We start from the raw sequence: 18,747 nt of genomic DNA, 5'->3' as shown, positions 1-18,747 counted from the left end.
ATTGAAAATGGTTACAGATTCAAGACGTTGTAATTCAAGATGTTCAACATTATCACCTGAATTAAAATCAAGGCACTATGGGTTTTGTTGTTGTTGTTAAAATGACCCTGAATTAGTTCTGACTAATTTTTGAAGGAGAATAAAAAGATTCCAACATATTTTAACAAGTTACAATTCTCACCACAGAGAAAGTGGTTAAAAAGTGCCCAAAAGGTTATTAAATGTAAATATATTTTTGTGCAAAGTACTCCTATAACTGAAACATTCTTGAAAATTACTGTCATTTTTTTTTAAACCTTTTACATAAATATTTCCAACTATGAACTATATCAAAAGATAGCTTTGGGGAATAAAATTCCAAACCATCTGCAAGAAAGCAGTGCAAATTCCTATTTTTCAAATAAAACGATGAATTAATTACGAAATGATGGATGATATTCATGAATCTGAATGTCCTGAACCCTGATGCATGATCACCAGTTCAAACAGCTTCATCAATAATTTAACCTCGAGAAGTCAACTAACCAACACACTATACCTCACTGAACAAACCCTGACATCACAGACAAAGCACAAACAAGAGACTTGTGCCCACATTAAGGGTGAAAATAATGATGCATCATGTTGTAAACAAAAGGGTAGAACAGAGGAAAACATTAGTCTGAGTATGGCGTGAGAATTTAGGGAAACATAGTCAAACCTACAAATAACAGATTACATTTTCATGCATCATATAAAATATTTTGCTCTTTCTCCTTTTATGCAGACATATACACAATATTTTACAGCATCTGTACAACAGAGAACTGGATTTCACACAACATTTTCAAAATATTTACTGTCCCATAATCATCTGAAAAAAATTAGATGGTTTTTGGACTATATTCCTGGCATTTTTTTCTGCTAATTCAAACAATTGCTCCATGTCCATACTTTAAAAATGTACAGGATTGATAAAAATACCAGTATTTTCAGCATCCCTCTCATTTCAGTCACATTTTAAGATTTCACCTGGACAAATTAACACATGGCAGCAAATCCTTTAGAACACAGAAACTGGGGCAACTATCAAAGTTGGCCATGTCCCCATCATCATCTTGTGGCTTTTCTTAACAGATTCCAGAAGTTAGAAGTAGGTCTCAACATTGTGGTGCTAGAAAGCCTGTGTACTGCTACCTGTGTAGCCTCAGTGCAACTGTTTGTAGAGCAGCCCCCTCCTGGTAGTTTGCTTCAAAAAAAGGCAGAGCCCCACACTATTGTGGCTGAACTTTGGAAGGATCAGTCATCTTGTCAGTTCTGTGCCTCGAAAGTTGCTGCTGCTGCTGAGACTGCTGCTGCTGGTGGTGAGACTGAGTAAAAGTGCTTTGTTGTAGTGGGAAAGCAGCAGAGAGGATAAGCTGAGCTGACTGATTTCCATGAAGTAACCTGGATGTCTAAAACATGCAAATAGGAAAAGATTATTTTTTCTGCTGCACTGAGAAACACAGGCCTAGCTGCTTTTTACCTTTTCACAAGGGTTCAATCAAAATAAACTTCTGGTTTGGTCATTTAAGCTGAGCAAACAATGCTAAGATTAGTTCATACAAATGAAGTTAATTAGAGCATCTGACCGATTAATAAAGCAGCTGTAACTGGTCTTCGTAATTTCCCATGACAATGGGTAGGAACACATGGCAATTTGTCTCCATTTCAAACCACAAGAGCGTAACAGGGCTTAAGGAATCTATTTGAACAAGTGCAGGTTGCTGTCACCGCAGTCAAATGAAAAAACAGTGCACAGCTTGGCACAGATCACATGTATCCCCCATAGCCAAAACGAACAGTCAAAGAAACTGCCACATTTGCAGACCCAAACATGCCCTTTGAAGGGGATTAATTACTACTTGAAATAGTACTTAGTTTTAGTATTAATTTTCTTAGAACCAAAAGATGATGGTTACTGAAGAAAAGCAATGAAGGATGGGCACAAATGCACTTAGTTGTCTCAATCCAGAAACACGTTCTGCAGCAGAAAGTAAACTACATCGCCTGCTGCACCCACAGAATCAGACTGTAAGAAGCCCCAGTGAGCAGAGGCAGGAAAAACACTGTTCCTTTTCTCCATATTTAAAGAGCATTTGCTTCACTTCAAATTCTAGCACTTTAATAGTTTGTATTAAAAATACTCAACTTTTGCCTAGAAAGAAATTCTACGACAGGAACGGACCTTTGGAGATCTTCATCTTTGACAAATCTTCTGTTTCTCACCAGAGTTAAGTAAAAACTGGACAAACTTTTTAATTTAGAAGCAGAGCTATAGACAACTACCAACCTGCTAAACAGCATTGTTGTTACAGTATTTATCCGAGTTGTCAGAGAACACACTCAAATCTGTCCTCTGGTTTGATTCAGTTCAAGAGTCTCCCACTACATAAATGAGTGCTGAAATTCAAATCACTAGGTATTCTTCAGCTCTCTTTTTGCGAGTCAGCTTGCAGCTGAAAAGCATTTGCCTGATACATGACTGAAATGGGTAAGTTTCCGTGAAAAGTGTTTTCAACAAGTCAGTATTTTCTGTCAATGACCTAGTGAAAACAAATTTTACTCAGCCCTAAACAGAACTGTAACCATTCCTTGTGCATATAAATGTAGGTTAAGCTTCCAATTACTTACTGCATTTGTATATATTCCACCTATGCACAGGATCCCCTGATTTAGTGCAAATGGGAGACTGCACATAGTATAAAAGAAATACTTGCAAAATAAGGATTTTTAATTATGCATACTCTTGAAGAGTAAAAAAAAAAAAAAAAAATTACATTCCCAGAGTAGTTAAAAAACGTTAAGAATGTGCACAAACTGCATCATGATAGTTACATAGACTTTATCTTTCTTTGGAGAATCACAGAATCATAGAATCGTTTAGGTTGGAAAAGACCTTTAAGATCATCCAGTCCAACCATTAACCTAACGTTACCAAGTCCACCACTAAACCAATCAAGGGTAGACTAGACTAAACCATGTCCCAGAGTGCCACATCTACCTGTTTTTTGAATGCTTCCAGGGATGGTGACTCCACCACCTCTCTGGGCAGCCTGTTCCAATGCTTGACTACCCTTTACGTGAAGAAATTTTTCCTAATACCCAATCTAAACCTCCCCTGGTGCAGCTTGAGCCCATTTCCTCTTGTCCTGTCGCTGAGCTACTTGGGAGAAGAGACCAACAGCCACCTCACTACAACCTCCTTTCAGGTAGTTGTAGAGAGTGATAAGGTCTCCCCTCAGCCTCCTCTTCTCTAGGCTAAACAACCCCAGCTCCCTCAGCCGCTCCTCATAAGGCCTGTGCTCCAGACCCAGAAGGCGGCAACATCAGAGGCCAAATTAAGATTTTTTTAACCCGTGCCTTCTTGGAGGCACTTCCTCTCTAGTGATCTAGCTACCACTACACATCTCCCTCACCAACATCACCTGCGGGGTGAGCTATGTGCCAGCAACTAATTGGAATGAACATATAGCAACAGATTTCCCCATCAATTCTTTCTACCTTCCAGCTCTTTTCTTTTTGTAGTCATTTCCTATCTGTCTCTAAACTCCTTGGGTTTTGCCTTCCTTCTCTTCTGATCCAATCTCTCTTCTTTCTCTACTAAACCAAGGTTCTTCTCTACTCTCTGCTTACAAGGTTACTTGCTGCTCAGCCTCTCCTGTAGCCTAGGCAGACATTCATGCCTCATGTTACGGGGCCATGTCTTGCTCTGGGCTGCATGCAGCCTTCCAGACCAACCAATTCTGTTTGAGATCATCTCTCATACCCTCTTGCATTAACATGTGAATGCAAAGCAAACGCAAGCTGTTTTAAAGGGAAACATCTCTTTCTTCATCCCATGCTCAATTAAGAGCAGCAATTCAAAAGGAAGAAGATACAAAACAGGATCAAGCATAGAGTGAAACTGCAGAGAAGACTACCTCTCCTTTAAATAGCAAGATTTTAGAGAATGTCGATAGAATAAACTTATCTCGTGCATCAGGCTTGTTCATAGGTTACTATTTTAAGCACTCTGTTTTCAGATAAAGCACCCCTAGGATAAGCTAGCAATGCTGAAAGTGTCAGGACTTTGAAAAATTTGTAAAGAATGCTGCATTACCTGTAGGAACTGTTGGGGGTGCTGGGTCAGCTGCGGCTGAGCTGGTTGCTGAACTGTGGTGAGCTGCTGCTGATGGTCTTGCTGACTTTGCTGCTGCTGCTGCTGCTGCTGTTGCGTTATTGACAAAGTCTGTGGCTGCTGCTGTTGCGCAGCAAAAGTGGGATAAGCTGTCACCACCTGTCCCATAAACATAGTACTTGGTACCATTACCGCTCCACATGCTACTGGGGCCGTGACAAGTTTTGTTACAAGTTGCTGACCTTGAGAAAATCTGTTAATGGAGAAAGACATTTGGAGTCCTTTTAGGAAAAAAAAAAAAATCAAGCACCACGTGCTCCTGAGAAATGCAGATTTGTCAGGTTCATACTTTGCTATAACAACATCGGTTTTGATAAGCCTGTGAACATATTATTTTGGGCAAAGTTTAGTTTCACAGTTGTATCCATATATAGTTAAAATAATAAATCACGTGATTTTTTAATGCTACTTTAGTTCCTTTGGTATACGATGTAGCTATGTAAGCATATCATTATAGCAAGTCATCTGAATACTGGTCTTGAAGATTTACCTGATTTGTCTATCCTGTGTAAAAGTGGTTACTGCAGCAGCATTCTGGTTATTGTTCTGTGGTAAGCTAGAAGGAACCTGGACTACATTTCCTGTTGTTGGCTGAGAAATCACCATAGTGTTATACAAAGGTGCCGAGACTGTATTCTGCGACTGACTGGCAAGAGAAGACTGTTGATTGTGTCCACTAAGTACATTTTGCTGATTATGCTGAAAAGAAAAAATATTTAATGAGATATTAATTTGAAAATAGCCAGGTACTACAGCTGTCCTCCTCACTGCCATTGCCCATACTTCATAACTGCCAGTGTTTTTCTATTACAAATGAATTCTTAATTTAAAGTCAATAGGTATTTCTACCAACTGAGGTTTTAGAGGTGGGACTGACCCTCAGGCATCTGCAAATATATTAGATTAACAACTTCTCTTCAGGTCATTTTTTTCCTGAATTTTTCAGCTGCTTGCATACTGTTTGTTCAAGATCCTATTTTCCACTCCTTTAGCATCTCTGTGCCAGACAGACTAAAACGTGCATATCACATCAATCAATTTCTTACTTCAAAGTTTGGAACTAGCTTACTGCTGAGATGGTAACACTATCCACCACTAGTCTGCCCCTTCATAAATCTCAAAAAGCAAGCATGGTATTTGGATAAAGGTACTGAGGAGGGTGACCACAGACATCAGAGGTAAAAGAGCCTCCATACACAAAATGGTCAAACCCATCAAGTGTTCAGCTTGAAGAACAGGCTTCTATGGAGACGCAACAGAGGACTTTGAAATCATGTACGACTGAGAAGATGAAAAGTGAATAGCTGCTCAATGTGTTGCCCAGTGTATGAGCTAGGTGGCAGGTTTTAAAAACAAGCATAATCACATTTCACAGAAAGTAAAGCTGTAGAGCTCACTACAAGATACTGTGGATTTCAAAAGTTTACATGGAACCAAAAGAAACTGGATAAACTCATAGAAGAAAAATCCATCAAAGGCTATTACATTACAGATGTGATACACCTATGGCATCTGACTGAAATTGCTGAAGAGTAGAAAAGTCAACTGCAGAAGCGCCAATACACGCTTGTACTGTTCCTATGCTTTTCTAGGCGTTTGCTGTAGACCACTGTCTGGACACTGGGTTTCAAGCTCACCTAGTACAAATCTCTTGTTATGTGTTCTATCAACAGACAATTCATAGCCATTCAAAAAAAGGCAAGCTAAAAGTTTTCTTGATGCTGGTCTTTCCAGAAAGCTACTTGTTATTAATTATTTACATGCCTAAGTCTTAAAATTAAAACAAGATCTGAAATTGCATTAGCAAGAACAGAAATGCCTTTCAATTGCAAAAATTGGAACATGAAGAAATGAATATGATTTGAAGGACACTTCAAAAAAAAAATTTGGGAGAGGGATGTCAGGGAAGCTACTGTTGTGTTTCAGCTATGGTTTTGAATATGTATTCTATCCAGCAAAATTAATAATGAGAATTTTACCTGTGTTGCAGTACTCTGCAAAGGCTGTTGCTGTATCATGTGTGGAGTACTTATATGGCCTGTGTTCATCCCACTTTGCGTCTGATTAGTCTGAACAACTTGACCTTGCATGTTTATTTGTGTAAGCTGCTGAACATTTGAAGAATTTCCAGAAGCAAGCTGCACAGAACCAAAGTTGAGCCCAGAAGTTGATTGCTGCAAGAACATCTTAAAAAAAAAATTCCACAAATTAGCTTTAAGAAAAACTTGTTAATTGTTCAAGATGTTTTAGAGAAACTAAACTTAATTATTTTAAATCAATCTAAGATAAAGTTTCATCTTAGTTGTTAGATGTGTTGAAACAACACTGCAACCACCAAGAGGCCCAACTCCCACGTAGGGCCAGTATTCTTAGACTCCTCCATAACTGGTAAGAATCAGAATCCTCATTTCTAGAGCCCTAAACATTGTTTAATATTTGTTCTTAAAGCAAAAGTACTATTTAGAGATTAACTTGTAATGTAGTCTACAATTGTCTGAAGACAAAATGTATTTGAGATCACATTTCTATTTGTAGGATCTCCAGCAGTGAAACTAATTCAAATGAAGAAAATCTCAGAACCAATAGATCCAGACGTAGCACCAAAAACGTAATCTTCTTTGGCAATCAAGAAGTCATAATGATTATATTGAATTTTCCAACATTACGGTATGCAATAAACTGAATTTAGCACAAAAATAAATTGAGTCTTTACAAAAAGTTAGGCCCAAGGCTGCAATGAGACAGTGTAATAAGGTAGAATGTGCAGTACTCAAGATATTTTTCCCTAGTTTCAACAGTCCCTGAATAAGGTCCCTCCACAGTGCATGGGAGGAGAGCTGTGAATCTCTCCTTTTGAGGCATCTGTGAGGCAGTCTACTCCTGGCAGGCTTACACTAGACATGATAAAACATTGAAAACAGCACATGCCAGAAACTCCTACTCTTCAGCAGAATTTAAGCAACATACTCAGTACTTCCAGAAAGTAGATTTTTCTACTCTTTATTCACAGTTCACACTGAAAATATTTATACTCTTTCTTTAAGGTGTATTTTAGTTTTTTGTTTTGGTTTGGGTTTTTTAACTTGAAAAACCCAGTAGTACCATTCTTTTCTTCCAAAGACAGCTGCTGAAAAGAGAATGACAAAATTAGAAAAAAAAATATTGGTTAAAGTACAGAAATCAGGTAGTCAGCTGCTAGACTTCTTGTCTTTTTGGCTAAGTAACTACTGCAGTACACCATGCAAACTAGAACCACTTCACCAGGAGGGTGCGTAGGAGGCCCACAGCCTGATAGGACAGTCTAAGAAACAAAAAGTATGAATTTGACAGCCTTGAGCTAAAACGGGAAATAAATGCTTATCTTGCACATTTTGGATGAATATTCTAATGGCTGCAAAACTATGCAAGAAGTAACGACCACTGCATCCTTTTTACATTTCGGTTTAGGCAAAAGCTAGGCTTGAGCTGCTCAAGACTGAAAAGATACACTGGGGCACTTCCAGACACATTCAGAAGCAAAATGTACCTCAGGAACAGTAGCTTCAGATGCTATGGATTTTAGGCACATTAGGTCCAGATGGCGGCTGACAGGAGGTAGGGAGGATCACCTTGTGGAATTAAGTGCCCAAGTCTCATTTTAGATGCCTAAATTCTCTACAGATCAAACCTGTAAGAGTTACACTAGCTCACCTGGAGTCCCTGACCGTGGACAATTTGAAGCTGCTCTTGAATCTTACGCAACTCTTCCTGCTGCCGATGAATATTTGCCTCTATCATGCGTGTTCTTTGCTCTAGCTGGTCCTTTAGATGCTGCATAGCTCCTAATTGAGCTGAAAACTGAAACACAGGCTGTAGTGCAATGAGTAAATGAAAAGCTGAGCAAAAATAATGACATTTTATTTACAAGCAGTAAATGTACTCCTCCACTGTACCTTTTTAAACTGCTAATAACCATAACATGAGGACAAATTCATTAGTATGAAAATGTCACAGAACACACATTTAATTGATACATCAGAATTGGGGAACTAAAAAAAAAAAAAAAACAAACTCCACAGCAAAAGAAATTGACTGGTGTCCAAATCACCAAGACTCTATAAAAAGCCTTAGTAATTTACATGGTACTGCGAATGTTAAAGCTCTCAGGTTAAAAATTAGAATTGTACCGGTTTACCAAAAAAATTCACCCAAAGCTAAAACATATGCAAATAACTTGGGAATACTCTCAGTCACAAACTGTTGAAGGCTCAGCCCATAGAGCTGTTTGCCACTTCTCTTCTTGCCTAGAGATCTGCTATGGGCTACAAGTCAATACAACCTTTTGATACTTATATCCTATCTACAGGACACAGATCTTCAGTTGGACCTGATACTGCTGTTCTTATTTCACAAAACTGTTTCATAGACTAAGTTGCCTTATATTACAAGCATATATGTAGAAAGTTAACCGCACAGTAGATGGATTTTTAAATTCATATCCTAAAATATTTTAGCTTGTGTTATCTATGTTTCTAATGGCCAAGGCTGGAAACTACATCCACACAAATAACAGGAAGAAAAAAATAAAGGAAAAGTGTCAAATTGGGGAATTTGCTCATTTCAAGATAATAATGTTAAAAGGTGACTTTGGCCCCCAAGAACTCAACTTCTGAAAGAGAAATTAACCTTATATTCAGAACAAGACTGTTTAAAAAATAAAAAACAATAAACCAACTCAATGCATACCTGGGACATGCCAGACTGGAGCTGTAAAGTTGCAGGCTGAGACATCGTTGGTTGTACCACTGGTTGTCCAATAGACTGCGAGCTTAAAGACTAGGATTTAAAAAATTGTTCCATAACTGGAAGAGAATGAACTTCATACTTGACATGAAATACTTCTTTACATAAAGTATCAATTCCAGAATAGCATCATATGAACACAAGATAAAAACAAGTAAACGTTTCCTGAAATATCTAACCTTAAATATTAGAGAATTAACACAAGAGCAATTGATTATATACATAATATAGATAGAACTTTTGCACTGCTAAAAATATATAAAAGCAGTAGGTATAAACCAGGAAAAACAGAAATTACAATTACAACTGTTTTAAAAGTCTTATTTGTAATTAAGGAAAAACTTTTTCAACAAGTTTGGAAGCTGACACCTTTGATTTATTCTTAAACTAATTTTTTTTTTTAAATGCATATTTTAATAAGCATTCTATTTTTGAAATGAATGTGTTAGTTCAACTGGAACATGAGCACCAAGTATATGAAGCATGATATTCTCTCGTGTTACCAAGATTTCAGAAACTATATTAAAAGTATTCACTAATATTCTTAGCCATGAATCTACATGAATTCTCTATAGGGATACACAGCATTACATTGGCAATTTTATATATATACGTATATAACTGCTTATATACGTATATATATTAAAAATGCAGAATCATAGAAGTCATGTGTGAGTGAAAGCAGAGATTCATACACAATCTTGCAAACCCTAATGCCAAAAAATACTTATATGCTTAATTATTGTATTCCCTTAAAATGTAGTACACCCAAGTTGCATATTGATGATACAATTCTGACAGTCACGTATTGCAAGTGAAACTATTACAGTTTAAATTATGTGTTTTCAGAAGAAATAAAACAAAGGTTATATGGATTTAATAATACCTTTTAAAGGTGAATTACACTGATTAGGTCAAAAATTTTTCTCTCAAGAGTTACCTGACTACTCAGAGATGATCTTCTTTGTGCAGTCTTTTCATGACCAGATAAGCTTTGCCGTGGAGGAGTGCTAGTGTCCACTGTCATTTTAGTTGGTGTTGCTGACAACGTATATAGTTACAACAGAAAGATGCATGTTAATAGTAATGTCAATTCTGCAATGCAATAATCAAATCACAGGAAGCTTTTCATGAATTAAAAAAAGCTTAAGGCTTGGACTCTTTTTTTACCTGGACTATGCAACAATAATGCAAAATAGGCTGCTATTGTACTTTTAGAAGTAGAAGTCACTATACAACCTCTGAAAATCTGAGCAGTCAGCGTATCTCTGAACCGCCAAAAAGGATATTTTCATTTGCACACTTTTCACAAAATGATAATTAACTGCTAGTTATGCATTTAATTAAAGTAAGTAAAGTAGATAAAGCCTTCACTAGGAAGACAACTGTATTTTCAACAGTTGGTGCTTACATGAATGATCCGATACTGCAGTATGTGAAGATTTTCTTGAACTCCTGGAGGAAGCAGAAGGTGTGGGACTGGTGTCAAACCTTTCCAGTGCTTCTTTGAGACTCACTGTGTTTATGTGATTGTCAGACCCAGAGTCCTGACTCTGAAGAGCCACACACAAACAACAATGATTTGATCTGATTCAACACACAATGTACATTTCTATTAGCAAATATCTAACACCATGCTGTGTCTAATCAACCCCCTTACACAGGTTACTGTGCAGAAGTAGTGGCCTGGTTGATACCTCTAAGCTCAGTTTCCATTTGCGGCTTTTATCCTTGGAAAAGAAACCAAACCAAAGCCTAGAAACCAAAATGCATGCAGACATAGGCCACAAACTGACTGCTGAGTTGACCCTCCTTCTCTGGCAACTCAATTCAGACTGAACACCTATGTAATGAGTGAACTGCTTATTCTTTTGAGGAAGGATGAGTTAATTCCACTGGAAGGAGCATTGTCAAGAAACTTTCTGAACTGCCAAGGGAAAACATTTCTGAACTGCCAGGGGAAAACACGACAGAGCATCTGCACAAGCTGGCTTATCTAAGACTCACTGAGCTTCCAAGGACATTAATTCAAAATGAATTTTGCATACTTCTAAGAAGTGGGACAGAGTCACGCAATGGAACAGCTCTTGCTTTCCTCCTGTGAATTCCTTTAAGCCATCTTTGTGTGTTGGCCTTGCTTTTTCAGATTATGGGTGCTTCCAGTAAGGAAGAACATTTATTTATGACTCAAACTCTGCAGGAATCAGATCTTAATAAGGGCTTACAGATGTTGCCATGTTATAACTACACGCGCATGAACTCCTGAAACGAGGGGGTAAGTGGTCAGGGCAGAATACAGTTAAACAAACACCCTTCTTAGACTTCTTTGATCATTCTAAATAGTCATAGTATTTAGAGGTCAAAATAATTATTCTATCCATAACAGGACAAAACACTTCCTGCTGCTATGTATTTGCTTACATAGTATTTTTAGTTTGAAAGAAAGAAGAGGTAAAATAAAGTTATATAAGACACTCACTTTATCTGCTGTTATCTCTGGAAGAGACTCCTCAATACCAAGTTCTCGTCGTCTTTCTGCTCTAACTTCTGCATAACTAGAAGAACAAACAAAATATGGCTACTATATTCTTGGATGTTTTAAAAAACATACCTCAAAAAACAAACTCCTCAGAAGTACCTTGCTTACAAAGTATCCCAGGAAGTTTTTCAATGATTCTTTAAACTGCTATGATTTCTCTAGCTCCAAAAATACCAGCAATACAGCTCCCATGCCATTAGAATGTCTCTAATATAGATTTTTAAAACATAACTTACCTTACAACAGTGTGCGTACAGACAATAAACTCTGGCCTGGAATTCCACTGGTGGTATGTGATATAGTAATGTGTTTGCAGCCAAATCCATTGTTGACCCTTTGTAAGGAATCTGTAGTAACATGACTTCCCTTTCCCATATTGCATTACTATAAAAGTGAAGAACAAAGTTTACTGTCTTTCCAGTCTGTAAATATTGCAATTATATAATAAACATTATTTCCTAGCTTCATATGGCCCCAAACCATGTCCAAATTCAGTATTACGACAATGACCAAGAACAGGTTTAAAACTGTAGCTTTCTTCCAAAAAAGATTTACACTGAGTTTTTCAGAGAATTGCAGAATTCTACTTCCATTTTTCTGGCTTTTTTTACATATTGTGAAAAATTTGTGTGCAAAAAAATTAAATACAGCTTTATAAAGAAAACCATAGCTAAACAGAAAGCTTATTCTGTTACATGTTTAAACAATTTTTGCATTTATTAAACATCACAGAGCCTTTTAAATGCTACTGGAAGAACTGGAGAAGTATTAGTCATAGTGTTATGCATTCCAATTTACCACAATGAAAACTCTAAATTATAAGATAAAGTTAAATCTGTTTTGTAGTTCTGTATCAAAAGGAAAAAGATGAAGATCAGCAGAGCAATAATGTCAAATGAATGGGAGTAAAGACACTTCCCTCAAATATATCACAAAATTTCACTACAACATTCGTACAATTTAACAAACTTTAAACCGACATCTGTAAAGCAAACCCGCTCATTGTAGCAACTTAGTCATACTCACAATGCTCATGACATTTTGCCAGATTATCTAGATCATCCACATGGTAATAATCATAGCCTGATGTTCCCAAAACTTCAAATGGAAGATAACCTATTATCGGAGGTGCCCTAATTAATACAAAAATTAATGTCATTTTATTTTCACACAAAAAACCCAACCAGAAATTATTTCAGTATATAACTTTTCTTGTTTACAGTATGTGCTCTGAAAAAAATTAAAAATTAAACCCAAGACAATCTATGAGTAGTTAATGCTGATTAGTGAACTCTAAATATTATAGCCACCACTCTGATTCAGCTACTATTGCTGCTATACATAGAAGGAATTGCACCTGTGATCCAAGAATAGGAACTTCCATTCTAAGCTATGTCTAGATGTGAACTCTTCATTGGGTTCTTCAACAGTGCACATTTCCTAAAAAGTAAAAAAATAAAAATCTCTCTCAAAACTGCTCTATTCTAATTCATAAGCTCTTTCGAAATTCAGACTTACCTGAAGTTAGTAGATAACTCCACAACAGTTATAATGTTATTTTTAGACAGCTTCATGGTTTTTGCTTGTTTAGATGCATAGTACTGAGGTAGAATCTAATCTCAGCCAGGCTAACACTCAGTTGATATATATGGAACAACCCCAGTGTGAGATTAAACTCAAGCTCAGTATCTACAAACAGCAGTACAAGCAGAAATCAATAGTTCCTGCAGTTATGCTTTGAACTTGTAACAAGCAAAAGAAGAGATGAAACACTCCCACCAGATACTCTAATTACAGTATATGCTTATAATGGGTAAAAACCAACATTAGCAAGATGGTCACATTATTCTGACTTTAGGAATAGGATTCTTCCTTTTAGTGAATACAGAGTACTCTAAATCATTTTGCCTTGAAGGCACAGACAGCTACTACAAATAACACCATTCTTACGTCTAGAACTCATGAACAGTAAGAGAATGATTGTATTTCCACTGTTACAACAAATCCTCAAGATATTCTGCACATCATTTTAAATGTATTCCACTCAGACATGTGTGCAATCAGTGCATATCAGTCAATTGCTATTGTCCCCTTGCAGAGAGGTAAAGATGCCCCACCGAGTACTGTGCCTCATGCTGAGACAGTAAGGGAGCTAAGTACCCCAAACCAGTTGGTTCTTTTGCAAACTCCTCCAGTACTGCCTTACAAGAAGAAAGATGGATGATAGAATACGTGCATACAAATAAATACACCCCTCAAAGAATTACATTAAAATTAGAGATCAGTAAATCTTTCTTTTTTGGACACCTGCACGTTTGTCACACTTGTAGGAGCTCCCTATTGCCAGGAACACAGCAGAATCTACCGATGATCAGATACCAGAACGGTTTCCTAAAGACTACAGAATGGAAGCCGCTGCTGCACTGACATAGTATTAATGACAGATGTGGACAGATGAGCACACTGCTGCTCTACAATCTTCTATAACTAAAATAGTCCTGCGGAAAAATACAGTAGAAGACTAACTGTTGTTCCTACAAAGGGACACCTTCCTTTTCATTCTTTCAGGTTGTAACACAAAGAGTCTAAGTGGATATTTTGCAGTTCTTTAAATAGATATTTCTAACTTTTCTTTCTATGAAAGAAAAAAGTTAACATGTCTAGGCAATGTTTTTTCCTCACCTTAATTGGTGTAAAATCTAAAAATGACCAGAAAGTAAGTTACATGACGGAAGTAATGAATAAAATCACTGTGGGCACAAATTTGTGACTCTTGGTGTGACTTCCAGTTAGCAAGACTTAACCTTCAAAACTGAAACTACCCCTAAAACCCAAAGCTCATCTATTTTCCTAAGATTACAGAATTTAATAAAGCACCACTCATAGCAAAGTAAAAGAAATGACAGAGCAAGCGTATATCCTTGAGATATACTTTTGATTTGTTGTTTCTTTTGACCTAATTATTTTGGCACAAGTCAAAACAAAAGTAAAAATAACTTAAGTGCAGCCAGTAAAATCACAGTAAAAACACCATTGTTAGAGAGGAGCTGGCAGCAGGTTAGGATCTAATTACTCACTGCATTTATATTAATGATTTACAGATACTCCACTGTAAAAATACCCCTGGGCAGAAGCTATCTTGTTCAACAAGGCATCTTGTTGAAGTTGTCAACAAGGCATCTAGCAAAGAAAGGACTTTCATTTGTAACAAAAAGAATTCTGGTAGAACCCTTTTGGCTGGATTAATCCTGCTGTCTTCATAGGATTCATTCATTTACCAGCCAAAAGGCAAGACAAACGTTTAAAAGAATGCGTAGAGCCAAATCCTTTCACTGGGGAGCAAACTTTGTGGCATATTTTGTTACAAAAGTTGTGGGGTCATATGCAGAAAATAAAAATGTGAACTTTCAGAGATTATTCTTATGAATACTATGGCTTTCTGCAAAAGCACTGTATATCCTTGAGAAATTACATTCTAGGTAAAAAATAAAAACCCCACAACTGTATACCATCCGAAATAAAGAGAACAAGTGGCAGATGAGCAGGCAGGTTCTACCTTAAATAAGGCAATCCAGTACTAAAATACATATCTCACTACTGACTGCATCATGCAGCTGTTAGTAAAGTTACTGGGATGGTAAAGGTCCTGACGTAACACTTACTTGCTAGAATCTAGTCAATGCTAACCTCAATAGTAACAGAAGGTATCAGAAGAGTATAAACAAGTATTGTCAGATTAAAAGTCTTCACTCTAAAGTTAGTCGTCTTCACAAGAGTATTTCTCAGATGAACAGCACTAGTCAAAACCTTTGAGAGGATCTTAAAAACTCTGTAACATGAAAGCTTCCTTAGGCACTAGGGGCTCAGAAGTTCAGGTAAAGAGGAACGAAAGTTTGGGCAGAGTATAATCTGTAAGGCTTTCGCCCTCAGGAGACTGAGAGACCTGAAAGATCATATATGGATGTTCCTCAACTTCCAAATGTCCTGTTCCAGAAATAGGAAACACAAAAGTTTTACTATAGTACATTCTAAACTGTCAGACTTCAAAAGAGAAAAGTATTTGTAAACACTGCTGTGTTGGTCTTTTTTCCCCAAGTATTTCATAAAGCAAAAATCACACATTTAACATATCTACTAACTGTGGGCATAACAGGAAGAACATTATTTAGACCTGCATGGGAAGAAAAGTGTCAGATGAAAGATTTCCAAGGCTTCAGGAAAAATAAAGAACAAACTCTGGCATGCAGTCTGAAGAGATCCAATTCCTGTTTAGCCTGACAGAACTGAAGTGTACTTGATTTCTCCACAGGCAGCCTACTACACTTTCAAAGCGCAAAGTATGTAGACCATGTCTTCAGAGGATGCCACCAACAATCATCAGCTTAAGACAGTAGTGCGTTCAACTTACATGCAGAATATTTAAATGTTCAAAGACTTCTGCATGACAGACAGCAGTTTAACCATGTGCCATACACATTTCATGGCATTTCTTTATAAATGAATTGTAAGAAGTGTTCAATAGTAGACTATCCTGCTCCTTGATTAATATATTTGTAGAAAACATACAATCTGAATCCCACCACAGACTATCCTATACTGTATCCTGAGTATTTATTTTGATGCATTTTGGCGAGGAACAGGCTTGTACTTAGTAAGGTCTATAAACTGCACACACATCCAATTCCAAACTTGCAAAGATATCTTCACTGCGCATTAGTTAAGTAAAACACTCTCTTGAAACAACTGAGTTATTGACTAACAAACAGTACTGAAACAAAACTAAAGATCTTTATTACCTCAAACCCGACTCTCAGTTCTGACAAATAATTCAAGCTTTCATTAAACCCTAAAAGATTTGCTTCTGTGTCAAACTACAAGATCATCAGCCGCATAAAATTCACATCCAAGTGTCAACAAAAATTATTAATTTTTCCAGTGAAAGTGGAATCTCAGTGTTAACTCTCACTGTGTTTAAGTTAAACTTGGTAAATTATATTCCTACGTACTTCTAAATTTATTTCTTGCATTTTACTGTTTTATATAACTATTTAGAAATGGCAGTCACCATAGCAACTTCATTGGACACTCTGCATAACATTTAACCTATTTGTATGTGAAGTAATAAACACACTTTCAGTTTCATATAATAAAACGCCTTATGGTTTTCATTAATAGTATTTGAAATGTTGTATGCATTCTCTCTGAAGTTTTCCTGTTCAGAGTACATTTTAAAATGATATAAAAGTGATTTCATTTGTACGTACCTTGATAAACTGAGGTGTAGCTAATCTAACTGTGGCTACAAAGCAAACTTTGTCTTCATATGAAGGCCGGTGCGACCGCTGAATAGTTCCTTCAAAACCATTGTGTGCTGAGTTGGGAACTGAGGGAAGATAGATGAGGTCAACACAGATTACAATGTAAGCGTGGAGGAAAATGGCAGTAATATCTCAAGACAAATGGCCCAATATTTATCTAATGTGGTTTGCTTATAACTTAACATGCATTAAGAAAAACGCTACATATAATATATACACACATATGCACAGGAATAGTAGTTGTACAGTAGTAATGGGAACACGACCATCAAGTAACTCTCAAAGAACTAAAATTACAGTTAACTTGATATTATCTGTGACAAAGCAGTTTTAAGAAACTAATAGCAATTCTAATCCTTCTTGGTAACCACTATAAATTACTGGAATACGCCTTCTTCAAAAATACCTTTACAGTTCCTCTTTTGTATCAGCTTCTGCTAACTTTTCTTTTGAACTCTGAGATAAGTATTTCTTTTCTAGGCTTTCATCCCATTCAAACGACACGAGCTGAAGACAAAACTGAGTAACCAAACAGTCAAAGGCACAACAATTATGTATGTGGAAGAACCAGGACACCGAGCTGAGAACAAACAAATTCCACTTACTGAATCACAGAGATAGATGGAATCATAAGGGGGCAAAGGATGGACTAGACCTCAAAACAGATTAATCTCATCTTTCATTTCCAGCAGATATCAATTTATCTTTACTAAGCTCTAATGATGGTGACTCCAAAACACTGTGAGGCTCTGCCAAGCCTAACTGGTTATAGTTCAACTCCAGATTAGAACTTCTACTGAAGTTTCTTCATGCAGTTTAAGCTTACAGCTCCTTGCTCTTTCCATCAGAAGGAAAACAGGTAATTTCCTTCCTCTTTATCTTATCCCTTCTGCTTTGTTTTTCAGAGTTTATCTTGCCTTGTAAGTTAGATTTTTAAATTTCTGATTGCTTTCATTGCTCTGCTCTGAACTCTCTCCAATTGCTTTACTTACTCCCAACAAATAGTGTCAAAAACTGGATAAGGACATATGGGTGCTAAGAAGTGCAGTGGGATTATTTCATGTGGTTTAGACTGTATTTTAGAAAGCCTTTTGCATTTTCACAATTTGGTGATTGGTCATGTTCAGTTTACATTCCACAGTAACTCCTTTTTCTAAAGGACTGCTATCTAGCTGACTGTAACCTTTTCCCCTGTTCTTACAGTTTGTTTTTCCTAAATGTAGTAACTTTCATTTGTTCTTAGTCAATTTGTCTGGGTTTTTTCCCTGAATATAGGGAATCCTGAATTATTTTCTAAATTTGGGGATGAATTCTTATCTGGTTTTTAGTGTTCTTGCATCATTTCATGACTGCAAACTACAATCCATTATTCATAACATTAATGAGAATACTGATCAAATCCAGAAGTTGTCCATTAAAACTCCATTTTGACAGTGAACACTGGTAACCTTTCCAGCTAGTTTCTGCAGCTACTCTCCAGCAATTTCAATTAACATGTGTTTCCCTTACATGTTTGTGAGAACAGAATATGATAACTATCAAAAGCATATTAAAAAAGTCCATCATTTATTTGCACTTTGTCCTCTTATGCACACAGCGTATTCCTCTTTGGTAAACTGAATTGATTTGATGCTATTTCTACCTGAAAAATCCACAATGGTTGCTATTCAATTCCTTGCTAGCTTCCTGAAGCTCACATACAGTTTAATTATTTGTTCTGGAATATTTCCCAACATTGAATTGCAACTGATAGGTCTGCAGTTTCCCAACTCCTTCTCTTTCCAAGACTAGCACCATATTTGGCCGTTTCAGGCCTGTTTCTTGTCTTTTCTATAATATTACATACCTGCGTTTGGCAATAAGACTCAACATCTCCCTATTTTGGGAGAAAAATACTGGTATCACATTAA

General features: G+C 36.8%; 1 protein-coding gene across 2 annotated transcripts in view; it reads right to left on the bottom strand.

Annotated features, from left to right (window-relative positions):
• Positions 1–816: 816 nt before the first annotated feature.
• CLOCK (clock circadian regulator) overlaps positions 817–18,747 on the bottom strand; it is a 62,264-nt gene continuing 44,333 nt past the window's right edge. The window contains exons 13-25 of one of the 2 annotated variants that reach the window (XM_075708788.1): positions 16,784–16,902; positions 12,877–12,959; positions 12,546–12,652; positions 11,756–11,903; positions 11,460–11,535; positions 10,392–10,533; positions 9,921–10,021; positions 8,924–9,013; positions 7,889–8,047; positions 6,178–6,384; positions 4,689–4,897; positions 4,121–4,391; positions 817–1,433 (exon numbers count right to left, since the gene is read on the bottom strand). In XM_075708788.1, coding sequence (XP_075564903.1) covers positions 1,254–1,433; positions 4,121–4,391; positions 4,689–4,897; positions 6,178–6,384; positions 7,889–8,047; positions 8,924–9,013; positions 9,921–10,021; positions 10,392–10,533; positions 11,460–11,535; positions 11,756–11,903; positions 12,546–12,652; positions 12,877–12,959; positions 16,784–16,902 — 1,892 coding nt within the window. In that variant the 3' untranslated portion in view covers positions 817–1,253. The remainder of the gene's footprint in view (positions 1,434–4,120; positions 4,392–4,688; positions 4,898–6,177; positions 6,385–7,888; positions 8,048–8,923; positions 9,014–9,920; positions 10,022–10,391; positions 10,534–11,459; positions 11,536–11,755; positions 11,904–12,545; positions 12,653–12,876; positions 12,960–16,783; positions 16,903–18,747) is intronic. The other variant, XM_075708789.1, reaches the window with a different exon arrangement.

The sequence above is a fragment of the Pelecanus crispus genome, chromosome 4 (genome assembly GCF_030463565.1).
Source record: "Pelecanus crispus isolate bPelCri1 chromosome 4, bPelCri1.pri, whole genome shotgun sequence".
Taxonomy (NCBI): domain Eukaryota; kingdom Metazoa; phylum Chordata; class Aves; order Pelecaniformes; family Pelecanidae; genus Pelecanus; species Pelecanus crispus.
Note: the sequence above shows the minus strand (reverse complement) of the source record. Positions and strands in the feature narration are given on the sequence as shown.